A 23,093-nucleotide genomic window follows, 5' to 3' on the forward strand; every position below is an offset into this window, starting at 1 on the left:
ATTAATATGTCGGGTTGTAATACATTTATTTATTTTCTTCTCAGAGTGTACAAGAATGCGTAGTTTGTTAGAATTTCTAAAAATCTCCTGGGGGAGAATCCCCCCAGACCCCCCTTCTGGGGATGGGTTTTCAGCATGTGGGCCTTTTTATACAGTTCAGCTTTGATTCCATCAACTCATAAACCTTTTTTTAAAGCATACTTTAGTTCTGTGAAGGGATATAAGGGATATATGCACTGTACTTCACTTTGATTAATTGTATGCTGAAAAGAGTATATATTACAGCACGATTTTTTGTTGAATAGATTTGAGTGCTTAAAAATGTTGGGTCGCGATTTATTGACCAAGTAAAAAGTGGGTCCCGAGGCCTGACCAGTTGAGAACCACTGGCCTAGATCATAATTCGACATGATCTTTTTCTTGTATTCTCTCATTTGATCAATTCTCCTCCACCACAGGATGGAAAGAAGGGAGCGAAGAAGCAGACGGAGAGAGAGAAGAAGAAGAAGATCCTGGCAGACAGGAGGAAGCCTCTCTCCATCGACCATCTCAACGACGAGAAAGTCAAGTAAGAATGCTGTGTTTTTATTTTAAGTTATTATCCATACTTTTATAGGCTAAGAGTTGTACAGTTTTGACGTTGGCTTTTAGTTTTCCGTTACTGAATGTTTGTATTGTTTGGTCTAAAGGGAGAAGGCCAATGAGATGTGGCAGTGGCTGTTCACTCTGGAGTCAGAGAAGTTTGACCTGAGCGAGAAACTGAAGAAACAGAAATATGACGTAAGTACTTTGCCTCAGGTTGTTCAACAATGTTTATGTGAAGTGAAATCTGGTTAGGAAAATTATTCAATATTTTTAAAGGACTATTAATACAATTCACAAAAGTTAGTGTTTTTGCTTATAAATAGGCAGATTTAAATTAAATCAATCTACCTTAAAAGTTACCATCTACCCAAAAAATATACTCACTGCTCAAACTGATTTATGTACTATGTGAAAGTAGAGCATGCGGATAAAATGCTAATGACAAACATTGCAAATGAATAGGAAAAGCCTTCAGCCCTGGAAAAGCCTCAGAATAGTATGGTATGTATCGCTGCTCTTCAGTGCAGGGCTGTCCTGAGGGCATCTATCTAAAATGAATGTGGCTTGACTTCCAGATCAATGTATTCCAGACCAGAATCACTGAGCAGCAGAAGTTGTGAGTAACTGATAATGAGTAGTGTGAGCCTCTCGGTTGTGTGTAGTCTTGCTGCCCGTGTGTTGAAGGGCCACACACCAAGCATCGGACAGGGGAGAACAACTCAGTCACAAAGAAGGTGAAACTAAAAGTCTGTGTTGACGATGAACCGCAACGTGGTTGTTGAGTACCGTGGGAGAAGTCAGATATTCGTTACTTACAGACAGGCAGTTTAAAAATGATCAGCTGATCTGGGCCGACTAGAGGTGAGTCAGTGGAACTTCTCTCGCCCAGCTGAGCTCTCCTTCAGGGTCTCAGGGTCCGCTCTTTGGCTCAGCTGGTGCCGAATGTTTCTGCTGTCGCTCCTTTTGCTGAGCCAGTCCTCCATGTTTGCCCCCCCCCCCAACAGGTCAATCTGCTCCAGCATCGCGTCCAGGACAGTCAGAGGTAAGTAGAAGACGCCATACTCTCAGCTCATACCAGTGCTGAGAGTATCTCTACTGATAGAGTAGTTGTTTTGTCTTAATTTAAAGAGCCTTGGGTAATGTTGAGATTTATAATGTGTTTCATAATCTCTTGCAAACCAAGGCCTTTTAACCTCGCATCATCCTACTTGATGTTAAGTGGGAACATGTGACGCAGTTTTCTCACATTTTCTATGGCTGTTAACAAGTACCATTTAAATTGTGAGTTTTACTTGTTTTATGCTGTATGCCATAACAAGTCATAGAAATATTAGAGTGTGTTAGAAAAGGAAAACATTCCTACCAAAGCATGTTAAAAAAAGAAGCAACAGTATATCGAAATAAGTCATGGTCTCCCCTGGAAAAGAACAAGTAGAAATCAATCTTTCATAAGGTTTACCATACTGTATTGGATTCTTAACCGGCTTCATCTGAACTCTTTTAAACGGATTTGATTAACATTATCAAACGCTCCGTTATGCATGTCAATGTTTTTAGGCAGAAGAAAAACATTAGTTGTGATTCAGGTAAAAAAAAAGTCGACTTCCTGCTTCCAAGGCTAATATCTGGTAGGTTAAAGGTGGTTTGGGAAGTTACACAATATAATAACAAAGGTAAGTGCTGTTGAGTGAAACTAGTGTTCTGCCCTTTTCTAATGGCATGATGCTTTCCTGTCTGTCCTCCCCTCGTTATGTTTCAGTTTCAGAACCAGTGTGTATTTAGAGGGTTACGTTGGCTGAAGCGAAATTGAATATCGTAATACAATGTTTACATTTGTACTTTAACTTACATTTCCCCCCTGGGATAATGATATACTGTGTTTGTCAGCCAAACGATACTCTGGGTGTTTCTCAATGTCAAGGAAGGATGCTCCAGAGCCACTATTTCAAGGATGCTACGTCATCGAGTCCCGCCGAAGGACTGTTCCAATGTCCAGGCTCCTTGGAATTCTACCGAGCCCGGCGTCCTTCGTAGCGAGAAATTTCGAGGCTGCACATGTGTGGTCTTAAAATCCCCACAATGCTTTGCGCACGGACCAATTTCCAAATCTTTGGTGGAAATCGCACTCCATTTAAGGCGGGGCCTCGCATATGACGCACACCTGCACACCTAGCCCGTTCCACCATTCTTCGTTTTGCAAGGCTAGGAAGGATTCTTGCCTCGCTTCTGAAGGAAGTGACCTACCAAGGAAGCGTCCTCGACATTGAGAAACACCCACTGGCTCTAGATGTAATGTTACCTGAAGGCCACCGTAGTTCTTGAGTTGTAAAACTGACTGTTTGATTCCACAGCGCCAAAGGAAGAGGAAAGGGGGGCAAGGGCCGGCTGAGGTAGACGCAAACACCAGCAGCTCTCCAAGGAAGCGTCGGAAAATAAGCAGCAGTATTCACTTTGATGACAATGATGTACGCTTAAACAAAGAATGTGTGCTTTTGAGCTTAACAGTTAACTATCTTACCAATCCCCACACTTGTCAGTTAAATAAAGCAATTTAAACAAAATCTTTGCAATTTAAATATCTCCATTTATTCTGCGAACATACACAAAGAATCACAGTGCACCATACATTTCACACGTAGGCAGATATGTAAACATAATGACAGGACTTACCGCAGCAAGCAGTGCTCGACATTATCGTTTTTAAATAACACATTAATAAATAAAAGCTTCTGGTGGCAAAATAGTGACAGGCTTTCTATACAAGTACAGTGTCGGGACAACAGTGCAGAAAATAAAGTGATGCAGTCTGTACACAGGCAGGACTAACATCTAGTGAACTGATCCCTGCTGATTACATTATGACTTGAGGTTTCATGGTTTCTGACAGCTACTCCTATATGAAACTGTTACAGATGGGGAGATAAATGTTTTACTTTTCTTATATAACCTAGAACTGGAAAGGTTACCTTAGTGCAATGCTATAGTGGAGGCAACAAACTGAAAGTACCTTTGCTTCACTCTATCCTCCAAGAACCGTGGGTGGCAACTGCAGTAACTAACAGAAGCAGCACATATTCTAGACAACACTGAGCATTTTAAATAAAAGATTAACTTACATTTCTTTCAGGTGGCTTGTAAGCCAAGGAGCCCTACTTTGAGCAGGGATCAGAACAGTGCATTATCATGGTTGCTAATCCAAACTTCATGTTCAGACACGATGAGGAGAAACCAGGTTCAGCTGCCTCGGTGGGTTCACTCTTCACCACAGATGTGTTTCCCTGATCTCAGCAATCACCTGGCTGGCTTTTTGCAATGCCTGTGGACAAAGTAAATACAATGAAATGACTGATAAAGGAACCACTATTATCATGAAAAACCTGACACCATGGAGGGTACGGAGAGTGTATATTACCTGTAGCATGTCGGCAGCTTCCTTGCGCCGCTGAGCCATGTCCTCTGACTCAGTGAGCAGCTCGTTGAGGAGGCCCAATTTATACAGCTGGCCTACCAGCTCGCTCTGGAGGCTGTCCTTCACATGGTTCACCAGGAAGTGCATCACTGCTTTGGGCACACTGCGAGGGAGAAACGGAGCCAACAGATGGTTGACAACCAGGAGGCAAGAAGGCCGGCTGATTGTGTTCTCCCCCAGATGGATGGGGGGGGAGCCGAGGTCTGACCCTACAGGTGGCTGGGCCTGTCTAAGTACAAGCTATAAAATGCATGCATTACAAGTAGCTCTAGTGTGGGGGCTACACTCCGAGAAAATGGCTAATAAAAATAAATGTTGTAGGATATAAAAAGAGAATCCAAAGCAACATGTAGGTAGTGAACCAATTCTTGTTTTTCAGACATGGTTAGTTATTAGTTTTTTATATGATGGCTTCAAAGCTACAACTACAACCAATATGAAGAAAAGGAAATAGTTAACATTTTATATTTTTCCAATTGTAAATTACGGTATTTTGTTTATGGTGCTAACCTCTTCAAATATTACGACAGAGACTCAAAGTTTACCTTCAAAAACCATCAAACTTTTGAATATTAAGAATTGAGTACAGCCCTACTAGTTTAATCCGTTAACCACTGGTGTTGGTGTTATTAATAGAAACCAATCCCCAGACTTCTGAGGAGCGATCTGGCCTACCTGTCCTGGATATTCTTGCGAACGATGAGGAAGTAAGACTTGATGAGGCGTTCGATGACCTCACAGTCCCGCTGCTCACGTGACGACAGCTTCCTGGCAGCTGGCACAGGCTGTGGGGGGGGGCGGGGAGACGGTGTTTTCAGTAATGTTACCTGCAAAATATCTTTCATCGTGAGACATGCTGATAGGGTTGTGTTTAGTTACCACATCCAGCAGGTTGACAGCTCCTCTAAGGGGGCTTCCGGGTCCGGAGCTGGGGGCTTCGTCTCCTTTCTTCAGCATCCCCCTCCAGTTCCCTGTGCCGTCCTGCTCCCCCTGGGGCCCAGCTGACGGGGCCTGAGGAGCAAAACAAAAAAAAACATAAGAACAACAGACATCACCTCACCCACCCAGGCCACCAACTTATGGTATGTAGCATAATGACAGGTTCATATGCAATAATGCAAACACAGGGCAAACAGGCACAAACGATTATAAGCTCTCGAGACTGAGCAGAGTACAGCCAGTAATTGTCATCATTCTTCACAATGCTGCGCTGAGCAGAAATGCTAACATTAGCATACTCATATTCTCACGACAACACTCGAAGGCTAGTGTAATGCCAAGGTACATCAACTATCTTGGTTTAGCGTTTCAAGCTAATGTTAGCCAATTAGCATTGAATACAAAGTAGCTAAGGCATCAGAGAGGCTAAAAGTTTTACATGTAAATGACGGTATATCAAAAGTTAAGGGGTTTTAATTAGAGTTATTACAATTCATCCTGAGGGAAGAAATGCATGGCAGTCTCTTCAGTTGTTGAGACATTTAAAAAAAAAAAAGAAGCTAACTTTATGCTCTTGCAAGAGGGAAAATCAGAGGTTCACCAAGGCAAGTGGGTTTTGTCCTACTTGGCCACCATGAATGAGAAACATTTCATGGCAATCTATTTAATGAATAGCCGTGGAGATATTTCAGTCTGGAACAAAGCGCAGACTGATATTGCCATCCCTCTAATGAGCATCATTTAGAAGAGAGACTCCTGACCTGTTTTGGCATCGTGGCTGGTGTTCTCCCATTGCAACATGCTCTCTAGTTAAACCTAATAATCATTTGAGAGAAAGTGTCATAATTGGAATCTAAATGATTGGGTTATGGCCCAAAATGTGTTTTGTGAGGTCGGTAGATGTTTGTGTCAATAATGAAGAGAAAATCCCTGCAGGCGTTTTGCGAGTACATGAGAAAGGGATGGACGAACAACACCTAAACACAACGCCTCCGGGCGCAGCAGAGGAGGAGATTAAAGGTTAAGAGGAGGAAACAAAAGGAGAGGAAGGCATTTTCTGTCAGACAGGTGGAGCAGCTTTGGGGACACACACTCTGCAGGAACACAGCGGTGGTTAGAGCACACAGGCTGAGGGGGGGGGGGCAACACAGCACACAGAGCAGAGTGCATGCCAGCAGCAGCCCATGCTCATCCATCCATCCATGCTCCACCAGCGAGCTGCGCCCACCTTGGCCCCCTCCATGTCTGCTCCACCCGCAGGAGGCTCGCCAGCCGGGCCCCTGCCAGCAGACTAGCAGGAAGAAGAGAGCAGGAGAGGAGAGAGAGAGGAAAGAAGCGATGAGGAGAAGTGGAGAGAGGAGAGGAGGCTGGCAGTGGAAAGCCTCTCTGAGGGAGATGTGGGATGAAAAAGCTCAGTGGAAACTATCTGAGGCATCGGGATCACAGGTCCTCATCCTGTGATTAACACCGCACTAGTCCCATTTAACTCAAGTATTAGATCAGCTGAGCTGCTGATAATAAAATAAGGATGTTTCTTTTACCTTGTCCCTGGGCACTGCAGAGGGCAGCTCTCTCATCCTGTTTCTCCTTTCCTCCTAAAAAGCACATGTTGCAAATTATTATTATAATTAGGTCATCCTAAATCTTAAAGAAAAGTTCTTCTGATTATAATGCTCCTTCCAAAAAATATATTTGTGTGTACCCATCGGCTATTTTTAAACCTTTGATGTTTGTCTATGATTCCCTAAGTATCCACAATGACCTTCAATAACCTTTCCCACAGTCCTTTGGAGGAAAAGAAAGGCCTGTCAGAATTCAACTCTGAAATGTACATTTGAATTTAGAGAAATGTAGAAACCAAATTATAATATGAAATATTCTAATTGAAACAATTTGTACTAAGGAATTTAAATCAATATAACGTTTGAATTCTCAAAGTATATTTTGCTGACTTTTTTAATTTGGTAAATGTTTTATTAATGAATGACTACAAGCTACTTTAATTCTACTGACTACCTTTTTAACATTGTCTGTAACATTTTCAAAATAGTTGAAATCAGGTTTTCAGAAACGGAAAAGGCAGAAGGTCAACTTTTTTGCTATAATTGTAGTTGGATTTGTTTCTTTTGCTTACATGCAAACAGATTAAATGACATCTATTGCTTTTTAAATATACCTACAAATATTGACATATAACTCAAGGCCTAAAAATAACACCATGTTCCACCTCTCCTCTCCTCTTCATTAAGAAAAAAGATGGTGTATGTTGGAGGGTTTAGTTGAGAACCCACCTCTATGTTATTGTTCATGATCCCACAGGCGTCTGCAAAGTCTGGGTGTTTGGTGTTGATGTAGGCCAGCTCTATGGCCACCAGGTTATGAACCTGAGAGAGAAGAGAGGAAACGTCAGGAGTTACTCAGCGTCTCATGAAACTCTGCAGCTGACAGAAAGATGAAGGTGATGCTACCATGTCGTTGGTGACGGGCAGCCTCTTCCTCAGGAGGGAGGTGACGACTTCCACTATGGCCTCGTGCAGCTTCGGGAACCTCTGCAGCTCCTGGAGGACGAGACATGGTGAGTGTGTGTGTGTGTGTGTGTGTGTGTGTGTGTGTGTGTGTGTGTGTGTGTGTGTGTGTGTGTGTGTGTGTGTGTGTGTGTGTGTGTGTGTGTGAGAGCTGCTGACCTGGGTGCTGTAGTTGCTGCAGTGCTGGATGATCCTCTGCATCTCCTCGTGGACCAGCTCCACGCAGCGCAGGCTGGGCTCCTCCAGACGCTTCACCTGCTTCTTCACCAGCAGCTCGAAAGAGATCTCCGGCACAAACAGGGATGGACGCGGGCCCTGGGGAAGGAGGGGGGGGGGCTCAGGGGCTCAGGTTAGCAATAGTTAGATATATGGGGCATAATAAATTACTTCTCCTTTCTAGCTGAGGACTTTTAATTGAACTATATCTTACACTGCAGTGTAACTTTTATTCATGTATTTTATACCTGTGTTTTTCTATATTGGCTTTTTTCATGTATATTTTATGCTCCTTGCTTTTTAATGACTGTTTTTAAATCCCATTCTATAATGAGATTCTGCTGCACTATTTCTTAATGCTCTTAATGTTTTCATTTTTCTAAAGCACTTCGAATTGAATTGTGTTGAAAGCCATATAAATAAATGTGCCTTGCCTAGAGCAACTTGTGTAAAGCTTTTCTTTGTGCTTCCTTCACTAAACTGCACTGATGATGTCACAGTTATGGGATAGCGCAGCATGCTCACTGTTGCGTTCCTGATGGCGGTCAGGATGTCGATGGTGCCGAGTCCTCCCAGAGGATCCACCGACTCCAATGTCCGGCCAAAAGTCTCGTGGAATATGTAACAAATCCTGGCTCCGCCGCACCTGAAAAATATCAGCGAGGGGGGGGGGTGAGCTGTGATGTGAACCCCGCGGCCTCCTCTCCTGTCAGCTCTTCCTCTGTGCGTGCCTCAACTCATAAGCTGAATCATATTAAATGATGAAACCAATGCAGTTGTTTTGCACATTGCTTCCCCCCACTCTGCTGGATTCACAGCGCCCCCCAATGGCCGAGCGGAGGTACTCACAGCTCGGCCGTCTCGATGTACTTGGCCGTGCCCTCGATGGTGTTGCAGTACTCCGCGGCGAACTTGGTGATGAGCTGCAGCAGCGTGGAGCTCTGGTCCTCCACCGGCTCCCCGTAGCTGCTCAGCAGGGACTGGTACTGGGAGGCCAGCACGTTGATCCGGGCCTTCAGCTCGGGGAGGCAGTCTCTGATGTGATGCATCAGCAACCTGACAGGAAGGAGGAGGGCAGACGCTTTAGGAACTGTGTCAAATTATATTCTGAGCTGTGATTGGTCAAGCCAAACGAATGAAAGACAATTTCTCAGAGGGAACGCCAACATAACTTAGAACGACCGCCCGAGGAGATCAGGGCAAACTGTCTAGTCTTTTAAAATCTCTTTTTTGAAATTATTTTATGTGTTTTCTTACTTCTGTTCGTTTTACTTTCTGTTTTATTTAATGTTTATTATTTAAATGTTGTTTTTATGTAACTCTGTTTGAAAGGGGCTAAATAAATAAACTTTATTATCTTAAAAAGGGACAGTTCACACCCAAATCAAATTAAAGTAGAAAGGACATTTTTCTCTATGAAATTCCATCTAGTTTATCATATTGGAAAGAAGGCAGACATTTCTCCAAGCCACGGCAACTCACACTTACCGATGTAAACTGACAAATAGATGTCATATATACAGCGTTTCTATATATCTGTTTCTTTTTCTTTATACACATGTACAATTCGTCTTAGTAATATTTGGACCTTTTTACCTGTTGAGGGTTCTGGCCAGGTATTTGGTTCCGTTCCTGCTGGCGAGAGACGGATATTTCTTCTGCAGGAAAGCATGTTCGTCTCGAATGGCGTCGGCCACAGACTTCTTATTGTTGATGTCCAGCTGGCTCCTGAATTTTTAAATACAATAACACGTCAACAAACAATCCTTTGCCACAAAGGGTATCAAAAAAGAAATGTGAAGGAATGAATGGAGCCATTCATATATCATATCTTAAGTTGCCTGATGTGTATCATCACATTGTCTCTTATTCATTAAACTCAACCCAATGACAACGGATTTAAATATTTTATAATATAGAAAAATCCCACGCTGAATTCTTTCATCACTGTCAATCCAAAAAACATACATATTAACATCCAGCATTAAATATGCATTATAGATGACCTTACAGTCCCTTGTGTCTGTTATGAGTGGTGGATTATATCAAAGTGTTTTCAGTAAGTAGTTTCCTGACCTGTTGACCACTCCAATGAGTCCCAGTTTCACAGGAATGACTCGGCCCATGAGCACGTCCATAGCGTCGGTGCCGGCGTCCATCAGGTCCAGCTTGGTCACCACAGCCAGGGTCCTCCTGCCTGGAGAGCAGGGGGGGGGCAGGATATTTAACATAGGTAAAAGCATTAATACTACAGTGTAGAAATAAGATACTTCCAAAACTAAAAGTATTCATTAAGCAGAATTGTTTGTTTTTTTACATTTTTTAAATTATATTACTGGATTATATGAGTAATGCATTAATGTGTTCATCATTTAAATCTTGTAGATGGTAAAGGTTAAACTAACTTTAATGAAGTTTTATAGGGGATCTTAATCCAAAAGTATTTATACTTTGTATTAATAATCTGAATCTGCAAAGTAACCGATAACTAATTTTGTCGAAGTTAATGTAGTGATAACAGAGAAGAAGCATAAAGTATTATAAAATGGAAATAATCAAGTAAAGTACAAGTGCCTTACAACTATACTTACAGTAAGTACAGCCTGTGAGTACATTTACTTTCTAGCACTACTGGAGAATTAAACATTGCATACATTTACAATACAATGAATTTAACATTTGCTGTTTTAGTCTCAATTAATGGTAAAAAAAAGTCAGCGATTACGTTTTATTCACCCACCAAAAATGAGGTTTTTATAAAAGGTATTTATAAAAGCTTAGAGTCATTTCTCCCTTCCAGCTTCCCTTACCGTCGGGGTCGACCTCGCGGGCGACCTTCAGAGCCTCCGAGGTGGCCATGTCGGTGTTGGCCGCAGAGACAGCCAGGATGATGCAGTTGGGGTTGGAGATGTGCTTCAGGATTAGATCTTTTATCTGAACCTCAATGTCATTAGGCTGATCACCCACGGGCACCTACAGGGGTCAATACCAATTAAGAAGAAAAGACACAGTAAATCTCAATTTGATATATCACAAACGACAGCGGGGGGGATTTCTCAAATGAAGTCATGTTCAACCAGAGGAGGACACAATCAGAGCCTGCTCACACTGTGACAGCATGTGGTTAGGAAGCATCAAGACCCAGTTACTAAATATCAAATACACAGACTGTAGCATGGAAATGAACACCAGTGGTTATATCTGGTATATCTTGTAGTAGTTTAGTGTTATAGAACAAATTTCCCCGGGGGTACGAGATGATTAAAGCCTTGTCACGGGGAGTAGGAAGTACAGCATGCGTTACCTTAGTGATGCCAGGCAGATCCACCAGCGTGAGGTTGACAACGTGAGGAGAGAATATCTTCAGATGAATGGGATCATCGCTGATCCCCTGCAGAGGGACAGGAAGAGAAGATGTGTTCTGAGTGTTTAAAAGCTCAGCACTCCATCACAGGGCATGTCAAAAGATTTTTTAAATGCTTTTTGGCAGACTTTGCCATTTTGGGTTTTTTCTACCGGCTGTCAAATCTGATGATAGCATCGAGAGGTTTTATTTATTAATATGTTCATCTTTAGGTATCCACGATAGCCCCCGTTTGTGCCTCTTATGTATTGTAGAAGTTGAGCAACTCAATTTATTTGTTCCTACTGTTATATGATACCTTACCTTATGATACAAGGGCCTTGTTTAGTACTGAAAATAATCACTGTTTTTGTTTTGTTTTAAATGTACAGGACTCAACATCCATGAATGAGCCTTATATGCAAACTAAACTAACTTTAAGACACTTTAAGACTTCAAGACATTGTTTATAGATAATAATGGAGAGAGGAAAACTCTCCAGCTCCAAAAGTTCTGCTCTCCTTTGTTGCGTCTTTGGTTAGCTTCTTTTTAGGAACATCCACCATCCACAAACAAATCCAGACACTGGCCGTTTCTGAATCTCGAGGAAACTGGCTTCCAAGCCAATATTTCAAGGATGCTACGTCATCGAGTGCCGCCGAAGGACTGTTCCAATCTCCAGCATACTTGGAATTCCACCGAGGCCACGTAATTTCGAGGCTGCACATGGGTAGACTTCGCGTCCTTCAAATCCCCACAATGCTTTGCGCACGGACCAATTTCAAAAAAACCTTGCGGAGAATGGCTGAACCGACGCAGCACAGCACACATTTAAATGTAAGTATGTAGTGGCGTAGAACATGTGTTGGTAAATATGTTTCTTTGTTGCATTTGTTATCACCAAAAATGTGTTCCGTGAAAGTAAAGCGAGTTCATAATTAGATAGACATCGTGAGGTATTTATTTTCGGTACAGTTTATGTTGAAACCGTTAGAGAGAGTGGCACACTTGTTAGCCTGTTCCATTCTTCTTTGTTTTCCGGAGCCGTGGCTTGGAAGTATACTTGCTTCGTTTCTGAAGGAAGTGACTTGGAAGTATGCGACTACCAAGCCAGTATCCTCGCGATTGAGAAACGGCCACTCACTACCCGATCTGCAGCCCTGCCCTATCTGCAGTGCGCATGTGCGAGATGGTCCGCCATATTTGACAACTACCTACTGCAACCCAAGTAGGACACTTGACACAGTGGCTTTTGGCAAAGCAANATGCTTTGCGCACGGACCAATTTCAAAAAAAACTTGCGGAGAATGGCTGAACCGACGCAGCACAGCACACATTTAAATGTAAGTATGTAGTGGCGTAGAACATGTGTTGGTAAATATGTTACTTTGTTGCATTTGTTATCACCAAAAATGTGTTCCGTGAAAGTAAAGCAAGTTCATAATTAGATAGACATCGTGAGGTATTTATTTTCGGTACAGTTTATGTTGAAACCGTTAGATAGAGTGGCACACTTGTTAGCCTGTTCCATTCTTCTTTGTTTTCCGGAGCCGTGGCTTGGAAGTATACTTGCTTCGTTTCTGAAGGAAGTGACTTGGAAGTATGCGACTACCAAGCCAGTATCCTCGCGATTGAGAAACGGCCACGGCTTCCATTCTCACAGCCCAGCTGCCACTCATTCACCCTAATCATCACCAACGCCTGCCCCCCCCCTCTCTCTCTCTCTCTTCCTCTACCCATGAAAGGCAGACTGATTTCCCTCTGCAGCCCCAGCACTGCCCTCAATAGGAGCTGCTCCTTATTGCAAGGTGAAAGTGACATTTACCTCATGCTTGATGTATCCGAGTGGGTTACATGAGTAATACATTTGTTTCCCGATCAACAGTAATGACTGCGGTTGAGACACCAACATTTCGGGTTCCTTATTTAACAGTATAGATGTAAAGCCTTCTCACCTTATTAGTCCCCGATATCCGCTCCGTCTCATTTTCTATTTCTTGCCTGATTTCATCAAAATCTGAGAAGATCTGTAAAAAGAAAAAGAAAAAAACAGCATAAATAGAAGCAAAGGTAAAAACAACTTATTAAATATTGTGCATCATAAAAATACATACCTGATTTTTTGTGTGCAGAAATTTGCCCCACTCTTCACCTTCTCTACCTATGAGAGAATAAAACAGTATGTGTTACAGTTGTAGCGTAGAACTCTCAATTGTGGAAAAGGTGTTAGCTATAACAACACCAAAGACAACGACTAAGGCTAAGAAAGCACGGCTAACAGAAGCAATGGACACCTTACAGTGACTAGGTTGCTGACTAAAGCAGCTGGAAATACAAATGTAGCTTAGAAAAGGAAGGGGCGGCACTAAGAAGCTAATCCAGGTTATTTGGAATAAACCTGTACAATGCACCTTTGTAAAGGCACAGTGCTTTTTTTCACTCTCTGGCATCTGCAAATGATAAGAAACACAATCACAAAAACAGAACTTTAAAACCTGCAAATGATATAACTTAAACAAACTTGACACAAAAAAAACAATAGGCTTGTTCCTGGAAGCAAAATCAAAAGACAATGTGTGACTATGGTCCTTGGTCTAAGACACTGCTGACAGAGGGATTTCAGCGCTTACCGCCATCTTCATGTTTCCTGGCATCTCCAGGTTCTACATGGACCAGTTGGAGGATGAGAGGCCGCCTGGTGACGACGCCGGTCCCCCGAGGAAGAAGGTCCCGGCCCACCAGGCTCTCCAGCACCGAGCTCTTACCACTGCTCTGTAGACAGAAAACAGATACACACAGGTTAGATGAATAATGAACCAATGGCAACTTCTCCTGCAGATTTAACACACCACTATAGCCCTGATATAGAATAGATAGAATTGGAGGGATGAAACCCTCTGTAATAGTCACACATGCAGAGCACACAGCACACACAGTGACATTTGTTCTCTGCATTTAACCCATGATATACAAGTGCTATAGCCACAACACCTAAATGCACCTGTCTTTAATACAAATAATAACCTGGTGTTGGCTAACAGGGGCTTGGTTGTGGATGAGGCTCTAAAAATAGCACTGATTAAATATGATTAAAATAGATTTCTGCCAGTGCACACTTTGCAAATGAATAAATACAGTCATCATGCATATGTCGACAAAGGCCTCAATATATTTAATTCTCTGTTAAGTATTGCTCTAAAAATTACAATATCTCTTGTAATAATGTTATATTTAACTGTGCATGCATTATGGTATAGCATGGTTCTCTTGCTAGCATGCACACATGAACACATGCACACAGTCATTTTTACCTGAGTCCCTACAACTGCTATCTGCGGCAGCTGTATGATATCCGCCCCCACTGTGTTGAAAACATCTTGCAGCTTGTTTATTACGGGAATAAGAGCCTCCATGCTCGCGGTTTATGAGTACAATTAATAAACCTAGCTAATTTCGTGATGGAGCCAAAGTCATTCAATGTCCCACTGACACCACCATTGCAGCAACACCCACTGGAATATAGCTGTTGTGTGGTGTTGGGAGTTGTAGTTCTCTAATAGGCACGAGCTACAGCTCAGACAGAGGAAAAGACTACAGCACTTGTTCGCTGTAAAAATAACGCGATAGTTTATTTTTTCGCGCATGCGTACACGTCTTGTTTATGACGGGCTAGCTTCGTTAGCCAAGTAGATTGGATGATTTCGTCCGTCTAAATTGTAACTCACTGCCTTCTCTTGAGTCAGTATTTCGTTCTACTGCTGCCAAACCTTCGTTATTCCAACATGCTACAGTTCCTGGTGAGTTTAATTAACGTTGTAATGCATGACAGTCATTAACATTTACAAGGACGCTGAGGGATGCGAAACTAGGCAAGCTAACGTGATAGCATAACTTGCTGTCAAAACTCTTGACAGTTTTAATGAACATCTCTACTGTAACGTTTGTGAATAGTGACAAATGAAAAATAGGCGTCATTTACCATCAGTTTAGTTAAACGTGCAATACAAGTCACTTTAATTGACCTCAATCTGTAATCATGCAATGCTACTTTTACTTTATCAGTAAGTCGGACATGTTGGCCTCACATGACTTTTGCTCCTTGTCTTTCAGGCTGGCTTTACCTTGGGAAATGTCGTCGGGATGTACCTGGCTCAAAACTATGATGTAAGTTTGTTAGCGTATTTACCTATTTTGAGTAAGTGAAGTAATCTGCTTGTCACACTGACCCCCCTCTACCACACCCTCCACCGGACAAAGCCAGGTAGTCGGACAGGTGCTGCAGAAGGTCGTCATTTTAATTGGTAATTTAAAACTAGTTGATACCAAGTCAGTCCTGCAATACATCTTAGTTTTATAAAAGGTAACCATTTTGAGTTATGTTGATGCTGTGTTGATTTAACTTTATGACCAAAAGTATGGTCATCCTCATATAAGGACACACACAATTAGAAACACCTTTCTATATAATAATAACTGACCACTATTACCTTCAAATTTGGCAAGGTGTACCTAAATCACTGACATTTAAATATGTGCATTAGATTGGATTGACCTTACTGCTTGTTCCTTTCTAGGTCCCCAACATAGCCAAGAAAATCGAGGCTTTTAAGAAAGACGTGGAGACCAAGAAGAAGCCCCCAGAGTGAGCATCCGGACCATGATGCAAAGCAAGCAGATTCAACGCTGGAGAGAAACTATTTATTTGACATGGCTATCTTACAATGAGTGTACATTTGATAATATGATTGAGAATATTAACAGTGCCTGGAACCACACTTATTTCTAACCTTAGTTTTATAGGCATGTTCTCATTGTAGCCTATTTTTATAAGATAAATTGTACAAAAACTGGATTTAAAGAATATAACAACTGACTAGTGGGAACACTTTGGGTCCAGTATGGCACTGTTGCCTTTTCTATGATGCACTCGGGTGTGATAACTTGCACATAACATTCATGATATTCACATTAGGTGTACACAATGTTCTTTAAAGGGAATTTTAATAGAGTATTCAGTTGTTCTCTTCTGTTGTATTCCACATAATCAAAAGGTTTTCCTTGACAAGCTTCTGGTGTAAAAAAGAACTGCCAAATCTTGACATTCGTGAATCTGAATCATTCAGCTTACAATAAAGTTGCTGTTAAGAGGTTGTTGCCTCGTGAATGAAGTAAAGTTTGTTTGGCACATTTCTGTTTTTTGGAAAAAGACAATACATACATTTTTATATCTGCTTTGGTACATGGGTTGTCAATAAAAGTGTACACAAGATGGCGCCATTACAAGACATTAATGTTACACATTTTAGCCTAATATTCATTATATTTGGCAAAAGAATATATAATAATTTACTTTTTCTTCTTGCGCTTTGTTCTCTTCTTATTCGTCTTCTTATTTGAATTTGGCCATCCAAAGCCTCTGAACTGCAGACAGTCCATTGCATTGTGGGAAATGTAGTAGACGTTCTCCATGGCTGCTGGGCTGAGGAGGTCCACCTCTGTCTTGGTGGATTTGGCACTGGGCGACCTCTTTTTGGGCGTTTTTGGACCCCCAGTCTTCTTGGCGGGCCGAGAACTTTGAGACCTGGATTTGGTTGGCTTGATAAAAGATACAAGCGTCGGTTTACTAAAGACTGGCTCCTGTACTTACTTTATTGAATAGTTTAAAATCACAAGTAAATATTACATTTTCTTTACCATGGTAAAAGAAGTCAAAGTCACTTCAAATGTGGTGAGAGATTATTCACCCATCTGTAAAATGCATACAGAGGAATGCAACATTTAAGATGATTTAATCTCTATCTTGTACATTAAGTGCCGTTTTAAAACAGCTTCAATGCTTGAAATCGTCAAGTTAAATAAATAAGCGTATATTTTACCAGTTCCGGACTCGGCACGGCTGTAAGTGGCATCTGAATGGCTTCAACTGGGACAACGAGACCCTATTTGTGTATGCCTTGTTGTCGTGGAGACGGATCAGACTCACTGATGAATGTAGGGGTTGGCTTCAACAAGGTTGTAAATTCTTTTGTTGCATCCAAGTTACCGCTAGGCTAAAAAACAACACCAAGCTAACCATAGATTAGTGCAGAAGACAAAAGCTAAATGCTGGGGAAATAATTTGTTCAATAAGAGCCAACAGACGGCTATCTTTGAATGTTTTTATTTGTGATACAGTTGAATTTGTCACTTTAGACAATAGGCTTTCAAATTCTTTGGATATCCTCACCAAAGGTTTCTGTTTTCAAAAGCCCTTGCATTCCCTTTGTGAAAGTGTAGTTTTGACATCACTAACACCTAGGTACATTCAGTGAATGTAAACCAGTGGAATACCATGCAGAAGATCTTGGAATCTCTCAATCATGCAATACAAATAAATATTATAACCATAACAAGTATACAGTCATTGTGATTATAAGAAATCCAATATGGACCCAAGAAACTTGTCAGTTGTGAGCGAGACACACACAACCCCAAAATAAAAATGCGCTGTACACAAATTATATCTGACATCATGTTTATCAATCAACCGTGTGCCGATCTACTGCACATACCGCAGTAAGGGCTTTATCCAAGCAATAGTGATTTGTTGTGGAGGTTTGTGGATCATCTGCATAGAGCCATATTTTTCTTTAAAGGCAATTTATGGCTTAAAAAGCCTCCATTGCAGCAACACAACAGCTTTGTTTTCATGTAAACTGATACTTAGAAGTACTTCAATAACAAGTCAAGTTCAGCATAAGCATTGCTTATGATGAATAAAAAAAAATGTTCACCAGTGTCAGGGTTTTATTGACCCCGACGTCCTTAATTTATGGTGTTTCAAATTGGTGGCAGTGATGCAGGAGCACAAAGAGCGTTATACTGAAGAGCTTCGTACGTTGAGGTCATTGAAAGGTGGAGCTACTGTGTGGTGACGAGCTGGACGATCATGCCGATGATGCGGGAGCCGCGGGGACACGTGCACAGGTCCATGCTGGGGCTCCTGATCTTGTCCTCCAGTAGCTGGTCCAGCTCCCAGCGCAGCTCCTTCACCAGCTCAGCCACCTGCGCAACACACATGGGGGAAGTTAGCTTCTGGTACACCATCTGGTGAAACTCGTTCTAAAGGTAGCTGAGTAGAAAAGGGTGAGAAGCATGTGGTGACCTGGGGCGCACTTCATCAGGTGCCGGTGTGAACTTTATTTAAAGTTAAACCAATAGAGCGGACCGTAAAGAGCAGAGAACTGGAGTTACTTCCAGTTATTATTTGTTATATTGCTCATGCATTTATTTATCATAACTCATATATATCGGTTTATTTCAACGTTGCCTCTCTTTATCACTATAAATACAGAAAATGTAACATTACACAAATAATTTTTTTATAATGCTTATTAACACCATTTTATGAGATAACATAGTGCTTTCTTTACACTCCTTGTAAAGCCCTCTTACATCTTTAAGGCATATTAAATAATGTTTCTGAAGTTTGGGCCATTTTATTTATTATAAAAATGTCTCCTTGCTACGACAGAAGCCCGTAAAGAACTGAGTTAGAGTTACATCAAGTTACCATTTACATTATTCATCATTAATAAAAACATATCCTAATTTAACTCATGTTTGTAATGTCCTTTTTTTTCAATTTCACATCTCTCTTCTACCCTATGAAAACAGACAATGATATTAATATTATGCTGATTATTACTATTTCATGTGACAAGTGCATTGTTCTCACCACTGTTTTCAAAATGTCACTTTGCTATTCAATTCCAAATAAGAAAGATGATTACAAAGTCACTTTTGAGGATATGTGCAAAGAAACCGCTTAGTGCATATTAAGCTAAACTGTTCCATCTGTTTACTGTTCTTCCTGACCTGATGAGAAGAGGCGGCAAATCGGATCCACCCGTCGTCGAGGGAGATGACAAACTCTCCCTTGTGCAGCTCCATGTGGACCTGCCCGCCTCCGAACAGCACCAGCGGGTACACAGACACCATGCTGCAGTCCCTGATGAAGACTCGGCTCGTCTTCACCTTCTCGTGGTAAACCAGGTACGGGCTGTTGTAGTGGCGAACCTGCGGCACAAAGAAAGGCTTTCAACAGGCCGGCCCCTCTACCTAGCTGCTGAACACTACACGTCGTTTCTGTTCATCTCACCGCGTAGTTGACAGACGACGGGTGGATGTGGACGGCGCCGTCGTTCTTCGTCATGAAGCGGAGCTCGTGGGCTTTGGGCTGCATCATCATCGCTCCTTTGCTCGTCATCTTGTAACTCCCCTGAGGAGATCGTACCTGCAACACAGAGTTAACGAGTGTGAAACCAAGTGTGTATAATAGGAAGGGGATCGTTTTGTAATGTTCAACACGTCCCTCAGATTGTTATTCCAAAGGACAGAATGAATACAGACCTGGACCACATTGGGATAGAGCGCAGCGCAGAGCATGGCGGACATCAGCTTGATGTTGTCTGAGTTCAAGTTAGCCTGAAAAGGAATACATTTATTACATTCTCTTTAAGACTAAGATTGTGGAGTAATACATAGTATACGTTTGCTTAAAGGCAGATTAAAAAGAAATATGTTGTCCTATTCTATTTCAAATTCTGCAATGATATTCTAATGTTTATTTGAACAACAAATAAAACCCTGTGTGCGTTACCTCGTGGCCGGTGGCCTCCAGAACGCCATCAGTGCCTTTAGAGCTCATGCGCTCGATTGTCCTGGCCCTCAGTCCCTCCTTGATGAAGCCGATGTCAGACAGCAGCTCAGCAAACTGCCTCTTCAGACTGGCGATCTCCTGCACAGGTCATAACAGACATGTTTTTAAGAAATGTATGATTTGGGGAAGTTACACAATTGTAGAAGAGGCGCTTTTGGACAGCACTGCCTCACCTGTAAGCCTCGTGAAGACAGGAAGTTCTCCCTGCAGTAGAGGAAGCCGGCCTGGTGGCCATTCTTAGCAGCGCAGCACCATCCCTGCAAGAGAGCGGTAGTCCATCTCATCAGTCATTATATCATTTATAGAAGCTCGGCTAAAGGGATGGCTTATCTTTTTCATGTCCAATTCTGATACTTTTGACACCGATTCCATTCAATGATAGTCTTTCGCCCTCTCTTAAACTTGTCACTAATACATTTGTCTGGATGCACTTTGCTTAACCATCTAAAAACACACCATGCTCACAACATTATTCTGTCATTCTGCTCGTGAGTCAGTACCTTGTATGCCTGCACCAGAGCTAGATGGTCACTACTCGCCACGGTAAAGGCCACTTTCTTCTCATTGGCTTCTTCTCGCTTATCCCATGGAGACACCTGGAACACAGACACAGGACCAGATAGAGAAAGTATTTTTAATTTAAAAAAAAGAAATAAGGTGTCACAAGAATCAAGTAGTTAGTTATGGATAATACATCAGAATTATGATGCAAGCAGTTTCTTACAAAGGGCGATTTGAAGGCCAGACTGGCAGCGATAGTGAGTGCAGGGTCGAGGCAGCGGAAGATGGCCCCGAACAGCATGAGTTTCCCGATGCGCACGTCGACGGGCAGGCAGGCCAGGTGGTAGCCCAGCGGGGTCAGTTTCTCATCGTCAGTGAGGGCCCCGAGGTCCCGCAGGCGCTGCTTGGCTGCGTCTAAGCTCTCCATAGCCGGGGGCTCGATGAGCCGAGTGAAGACGGACTCCAGCATCCGATCAGCAAACAAGTCCAGGATTTTGATTCTGTTACGAAGAGGGGAATGGTAAATACTAGTATGGGGAATTCATGTTTTTAATATTCTAAAATCTGACATTGTGCTGGAGGTGAGGCCTCTCTGGATAGAAGACCCTCTCTCTTTTGTGAAGGCCATTTTTCTTCTTTTTTAATTTGCATTTACAGATAAAAAGGAGGTTGGCATTGTGCAAAGAGCAAACAGATGGATGTACCGGAGGCAGAGCTGCTCTAGAGGCACTCTCTGGATCTCAGGCAGCTGCTGCTCAGCCAGCTGGTGTTGGAAGCAGTGGCTGGTGAAGAGGTGGAAGCAGACCCCCGAGGCCACGCGCCCCGCTCGACCCTTCCTCTGCAGAGCGTTGGCCCGAGACACCCACGAGTCCTCCAGGCTCTCCATGCTTTTAGTCGCATCGTATCTGAAAAAAAATAAAAAACAGAAATGAGAAAATTCTACAATACTCTATCCACATCAGATCAGATCTAAAGACAGGATATAAAAACATTTACATACAGTTCATCTAAAGAGGTAAACTGATGTCTAATCACTTTAGCCCGTTACCTTTTCTCCTTCATCTTGCCGGAGTCGATGACATATACAACGTCGTCAATGGTTACCGAGGTCTCAGCGATGTTGGTGGAGATGATAATTTTTGTGACTCCCTCTGGGGGTCGGCGGAAAACTGCCTGCTGCTCCTCATTGGACAAGGTTGAGTGGAGTGGGTACACTTCACATCTATCAATGAGAAATACATCCACACTAGTTAGTACCCTTTGATTACTAAAGTGTTTACCCACTAGCTGAGACCATTTGATCAAACTGTTTCTTCCTGAACTCTGGAGGCACAAAATACAATTATATACATGAAAATAAGCATAATAGCAAAATACAGACAAAATGATCTACTGTTTTCACTTCTATTGTGAACTGGGTCTCTCAATATTGTATAGGCTGATTATTACTTCTTTTACCCGTTTGGTAAGGATGTTGTCCAACTTAAATGAGGACGATGTTAATCCCTAGTATACAAGCATTTATTAAAATCATAAGGACTGTGTGTCTATTTGAAATTTGTATAGCTATCAAGAAATTCAGGTTTGGCTCTTAAAGTAAAAAAAAGAAAATGGCACAGAGTGGGGAATATGAACAGTGATAAATAAATAACAGGAATGAGGTTGGTTTTGGACACAGACCTGGACTTGCCCCTGTTGTTGAACATTCTGTTGGACTTGAGCTGCTCGTACAGCGTCTTGATCTCAGCCAGGCCTGGCAAAAACACTAGCACTGCACCTGGAGGCAGAACAGAATGTTACAGATGTCACACTCCAACTCTCAAAGAAATCTCCTCGACTATAATAAGTACTCATGAGTGTTTCTTACCTTGAGGGTAGTTGTGATTTCCATCTACAATCCACTCCAGCAGGCTCTCCACCAGGTCCATGTTGATCTTGTCCAGGTCCATCGCAGCAATATTCTTCAGTACAGACTTCTTAGTGTCTGCAAAAACAAAACGCAATGTGACATTTAGAGATGTCCCGATCCGATCACGTGATCGGGGCTCGGATCCGATCACGTGATTTTCAAAAGATCGGAAGAAAAAAAATCGGGGATCTGGAATATTTTATTTTTATTTTTTAAATACTTTTTTTAAATGTTGTATTCAATGTTACAAAACAAAAATGACCATGTTCAAGTCTTAAAGTCATCCTGAGGCCTTAGTTTTGGTTTCAAATTACAGAACATCATGTATGTGTTGCTTCTTTGGGGCTTGTTTTCATAGACCTGGTTGCTTATTTCTCTCAAATCAGGCAACAGAGTGGGCAGGGCGCAGTGTCTAATTGTAGCAGTAAGCTAACGAGTACTGATAAGCTTTATTTTGTTTTGAGACTGCCCAAGGGCACACAGGGGGGATAGGGGACACCTTGATGTACAGAAGTTTTCTCCTTGGACAGTTCTGAGGTAGGGGTGTTTGTTCGGTCGACGGTCCTAGTGTGTGTGTGAGGCCAGCTAGTTCCATTTCAAATCTTATGTGAGTGTTTGCCTAGACAAACTTACATAAAGTTAAGGGAGGTTTTATTCGACGAGACGACGGACAATACTTCCGGACCTACAGGGCTCGTGGAAAAAATACGAGCTAGGCAAGGCTAGTAAACTAAAACTGTTAAGAACGCTATGCTAAAAGGCAGGCTAGAATACGTTACGTAATTCCTTCCTTTTTCGTAAGTCACAGGGAATTCCATAAAAAAATAAATTTTAACCTATAAGCTAGGTTGTACCTATTATCGATAGAAGAAGGTTCGTCCGTAACAAAAATCAGGTCAACACGT

General features: G+C 42.1%; 5 protein-coding genes across 10 annotated transcripts in view; 2 read left to right on the plus strand and 3 right to left on the minus strand.

The window, feature by feature from the left end:
• LOC104960036 (troponin T, cardiac muscle isoforms-like) overlaps nt 1–3,151 on the plus strand; it is a 13,450-nt gene extending 10,299 nt beyond the window's left edge. For 3 of the 5 annotated variants that reach the window (XM_010787980.1, XM_010787981.1, XM_010787982.1), the window contains 3 exons: nt 459–568; nt 690–780; nt 2,937–3,140. In XM_010787980.1, the coding sequence (XP_010786282.1) occupies nt 459–568; nt 690–780; nt 2,937–3,140 (405 nt within the window). Of the gene's footprint in view, nt 1–458; nt 569–689; nt 781–1,589; nt 1,628–2,936 lie in introns of all 5 variants that reach the window. The other 2 variants (XM_010787984.1, XM_010787983.1) reach the window with 2 other exon arrangements.
• LOC104960035 (dynamin 1 like) lies at nt 3,149–14,579 on the minus strand. Of its 2 annotated transcripts, XM_010787978.1 has the most exons (19): nt 14,389–14,579; nt 13,708–13,849; nt 13,192–13,238; nt 13,033–13,104; nt 11,039–11,125; nt 10,545–10,707; nt 9,811–9,931; nt 9,331–9,462; nt 8,584–8,790; nt 8,260–8,380; nt 7,678–7,833; nt 7,462–7,551; nt 7,285–7,377; nt 6,535–6,588; nt 6,222–6,284; nt 4,934–5,065; nt 4,730–4,839; nt 3,998–4,157; nt 3,149–3,901 (listed from the first exon to the last, which is right to left on the minus strand). In XM_010787978.1, the coding sequence occupies exons 1-19, from the start codon at nt 14,488–14,490 to the stop codon at nt 3,845–3,847; spliced, it is 2,109 nt and encodes a 702-aa protein (XP_010786280.1). In that variant the 5' UTR covers nt 14,491–14,579; the 3' UTR covers nt 3,149–3,844. The 2 variants fall into 2 exon arrangements, with proteins under 2 accessions (XP_010786280.1, XP_010786281.1); XM_010787979.1 differs by lacking the exon at nt 6,222–6,284.
• Nucleotides 14,580–14,715: 136 nt separating this feature from the next.
• stmp1 (short transmembrane mitochondrial protein 1) lies at nt 14,716–16,245 on the plus strand. Its single transcript, XM_010787987.1, has 3 exons — nt 14,716–14,874; nt 15,188–15,241; nt 15,652–16,245. The coding sequence occupies exons 1-3, from the start codon at nt 14,860–14,862 to the stop codon at nt 15,721–15,723; spliced, it is 141 nt and encodes a 46-aa protein (XP_010786289.1). The 5' UTR covers nt 14,716–14,859; the 3' UTR covers nt 15,724–16,245.
• Nucleotides 16,095–17,134, minus strand: smkr1 (small lysine rich protein 1). Its single transcript, XM_010787985.1, has 3 exons — nt 16,954–17,134; nt 16,772–16,825; nt 16,095–16,672 (listed from the first exon to the last, which is right to left on the minus strand). Exons 2-3 carry the CDS (start codon nt 16,772–16,774, stop codon nt 16,424–16,426), a joined length of 252 nt encoding a protein of 83 aa, XP_010786287.1. The 5' UTR covers nt 16,775–16,825; nt 16,954–17,134; the 3' UTR covers nt 16,095–16,423.
• Nucleotides 17,135–17,221: 87 nt separating this feature from the next.
• Nucleotides 17,222–23,093, minus strand: part of LOC104960047 (DExH-box helicase 57) — a 17,122-nt gene continuing 11,250 nt past the window's right edge. Inside the window, exons 4-15 of the mRNA XM_010787993.1 lie at nt 22,147–22,263; nt 21,960–22,056; nt 21,328–21,501; nt 20,984–21,184; nt 20,503–20,779; nt 20,279–20,374; nt 19,952–20,035; nt 19,719–19,856; nt 19,469–19,543; nt 19,218–19,352; nt 18,935–19,135; nt 17,222–18,121 (exon numbers count right to left, since the gene is read on the minus strand). Of these exons, the coding sequence (XP_010786295.1) occupies nt 17,978–18,121; nt 18,935–19,135; nt 19,218–19,352; nt 19,469–19,543; nt 19,719–19,856; nt 19,952–20,035; nt 20,279–20,374; nt 20,503–20,779; nt 20,984–21,184; nt 21,328–21,501; nt 21,960–22,056; nt 22,147–22,263 (1,739 nt within the window). The 3' untranslated portion in view covers nt 17,222–17,977. The remainder of the gene's footprint in view (nt 18,122–18,934; nt 19,136–19,217; nt 19,353–19,468; nt 19,544–19,718; nt 19,857–19,951; nt 20,036–20,278; nt 20,375–20,502; nt 20,780–20,983; nt 21,185–21,327; nt 21,502–21,959; nt 22,057–22,146; nt 22,264–23,093) is intronic.

This window comes from Notothenia coriiceps, unplaced genomic scaffold (genome assembly GCF_000735185.1).
Source record: "Notothenia coriiceps isolate Sejong01 unplaced genomic scaffold, NC01 NC01_scaffold00031494, whole genome shotgun sequence".
Lineage (NCBI taxonomy): Eukaryota > Metazoa > Chordata > Actinopteri > Perciformes > Nototheniidae > Notothenia > Notothenia coriiceps.

Excerpts from the sequence above, each read along its gene's own strand:
- LOC104960035 (XM_010787978.1), bottom strand. The coding sequence starts at position 14,490 with ATGGAGGCTCTTATTCCCGTAATAAACAAGCTGCAAGATGTTTTCAAC. Across the intron at positions 13,239-13,707 it reads CAGGAAACATGAAGATGGCG|GTAGAGAAGGTGAAGAGTGG; the intron begins GTAAGCGCTGAA and ends ATTCTCTCATAG. Across the intron at positions 10,708-11,038 it reads ATCTGCCTGGCATCACTAAG|GTGCCCGTGGGTGATCAGCC; the intron begins GTAACGCATGCT and ends TGACCCCTGTAG.
- stmp1 (XM_010787987.1), top strand. Across the intron at positions 15,242-15,651 it reads ACCTGGCTCAAAACTATGAT|GTCCCCAACATAGCCAAGAA; the intron begins GTAAGTTTGTTA and ends GTTCCTTTCTAG.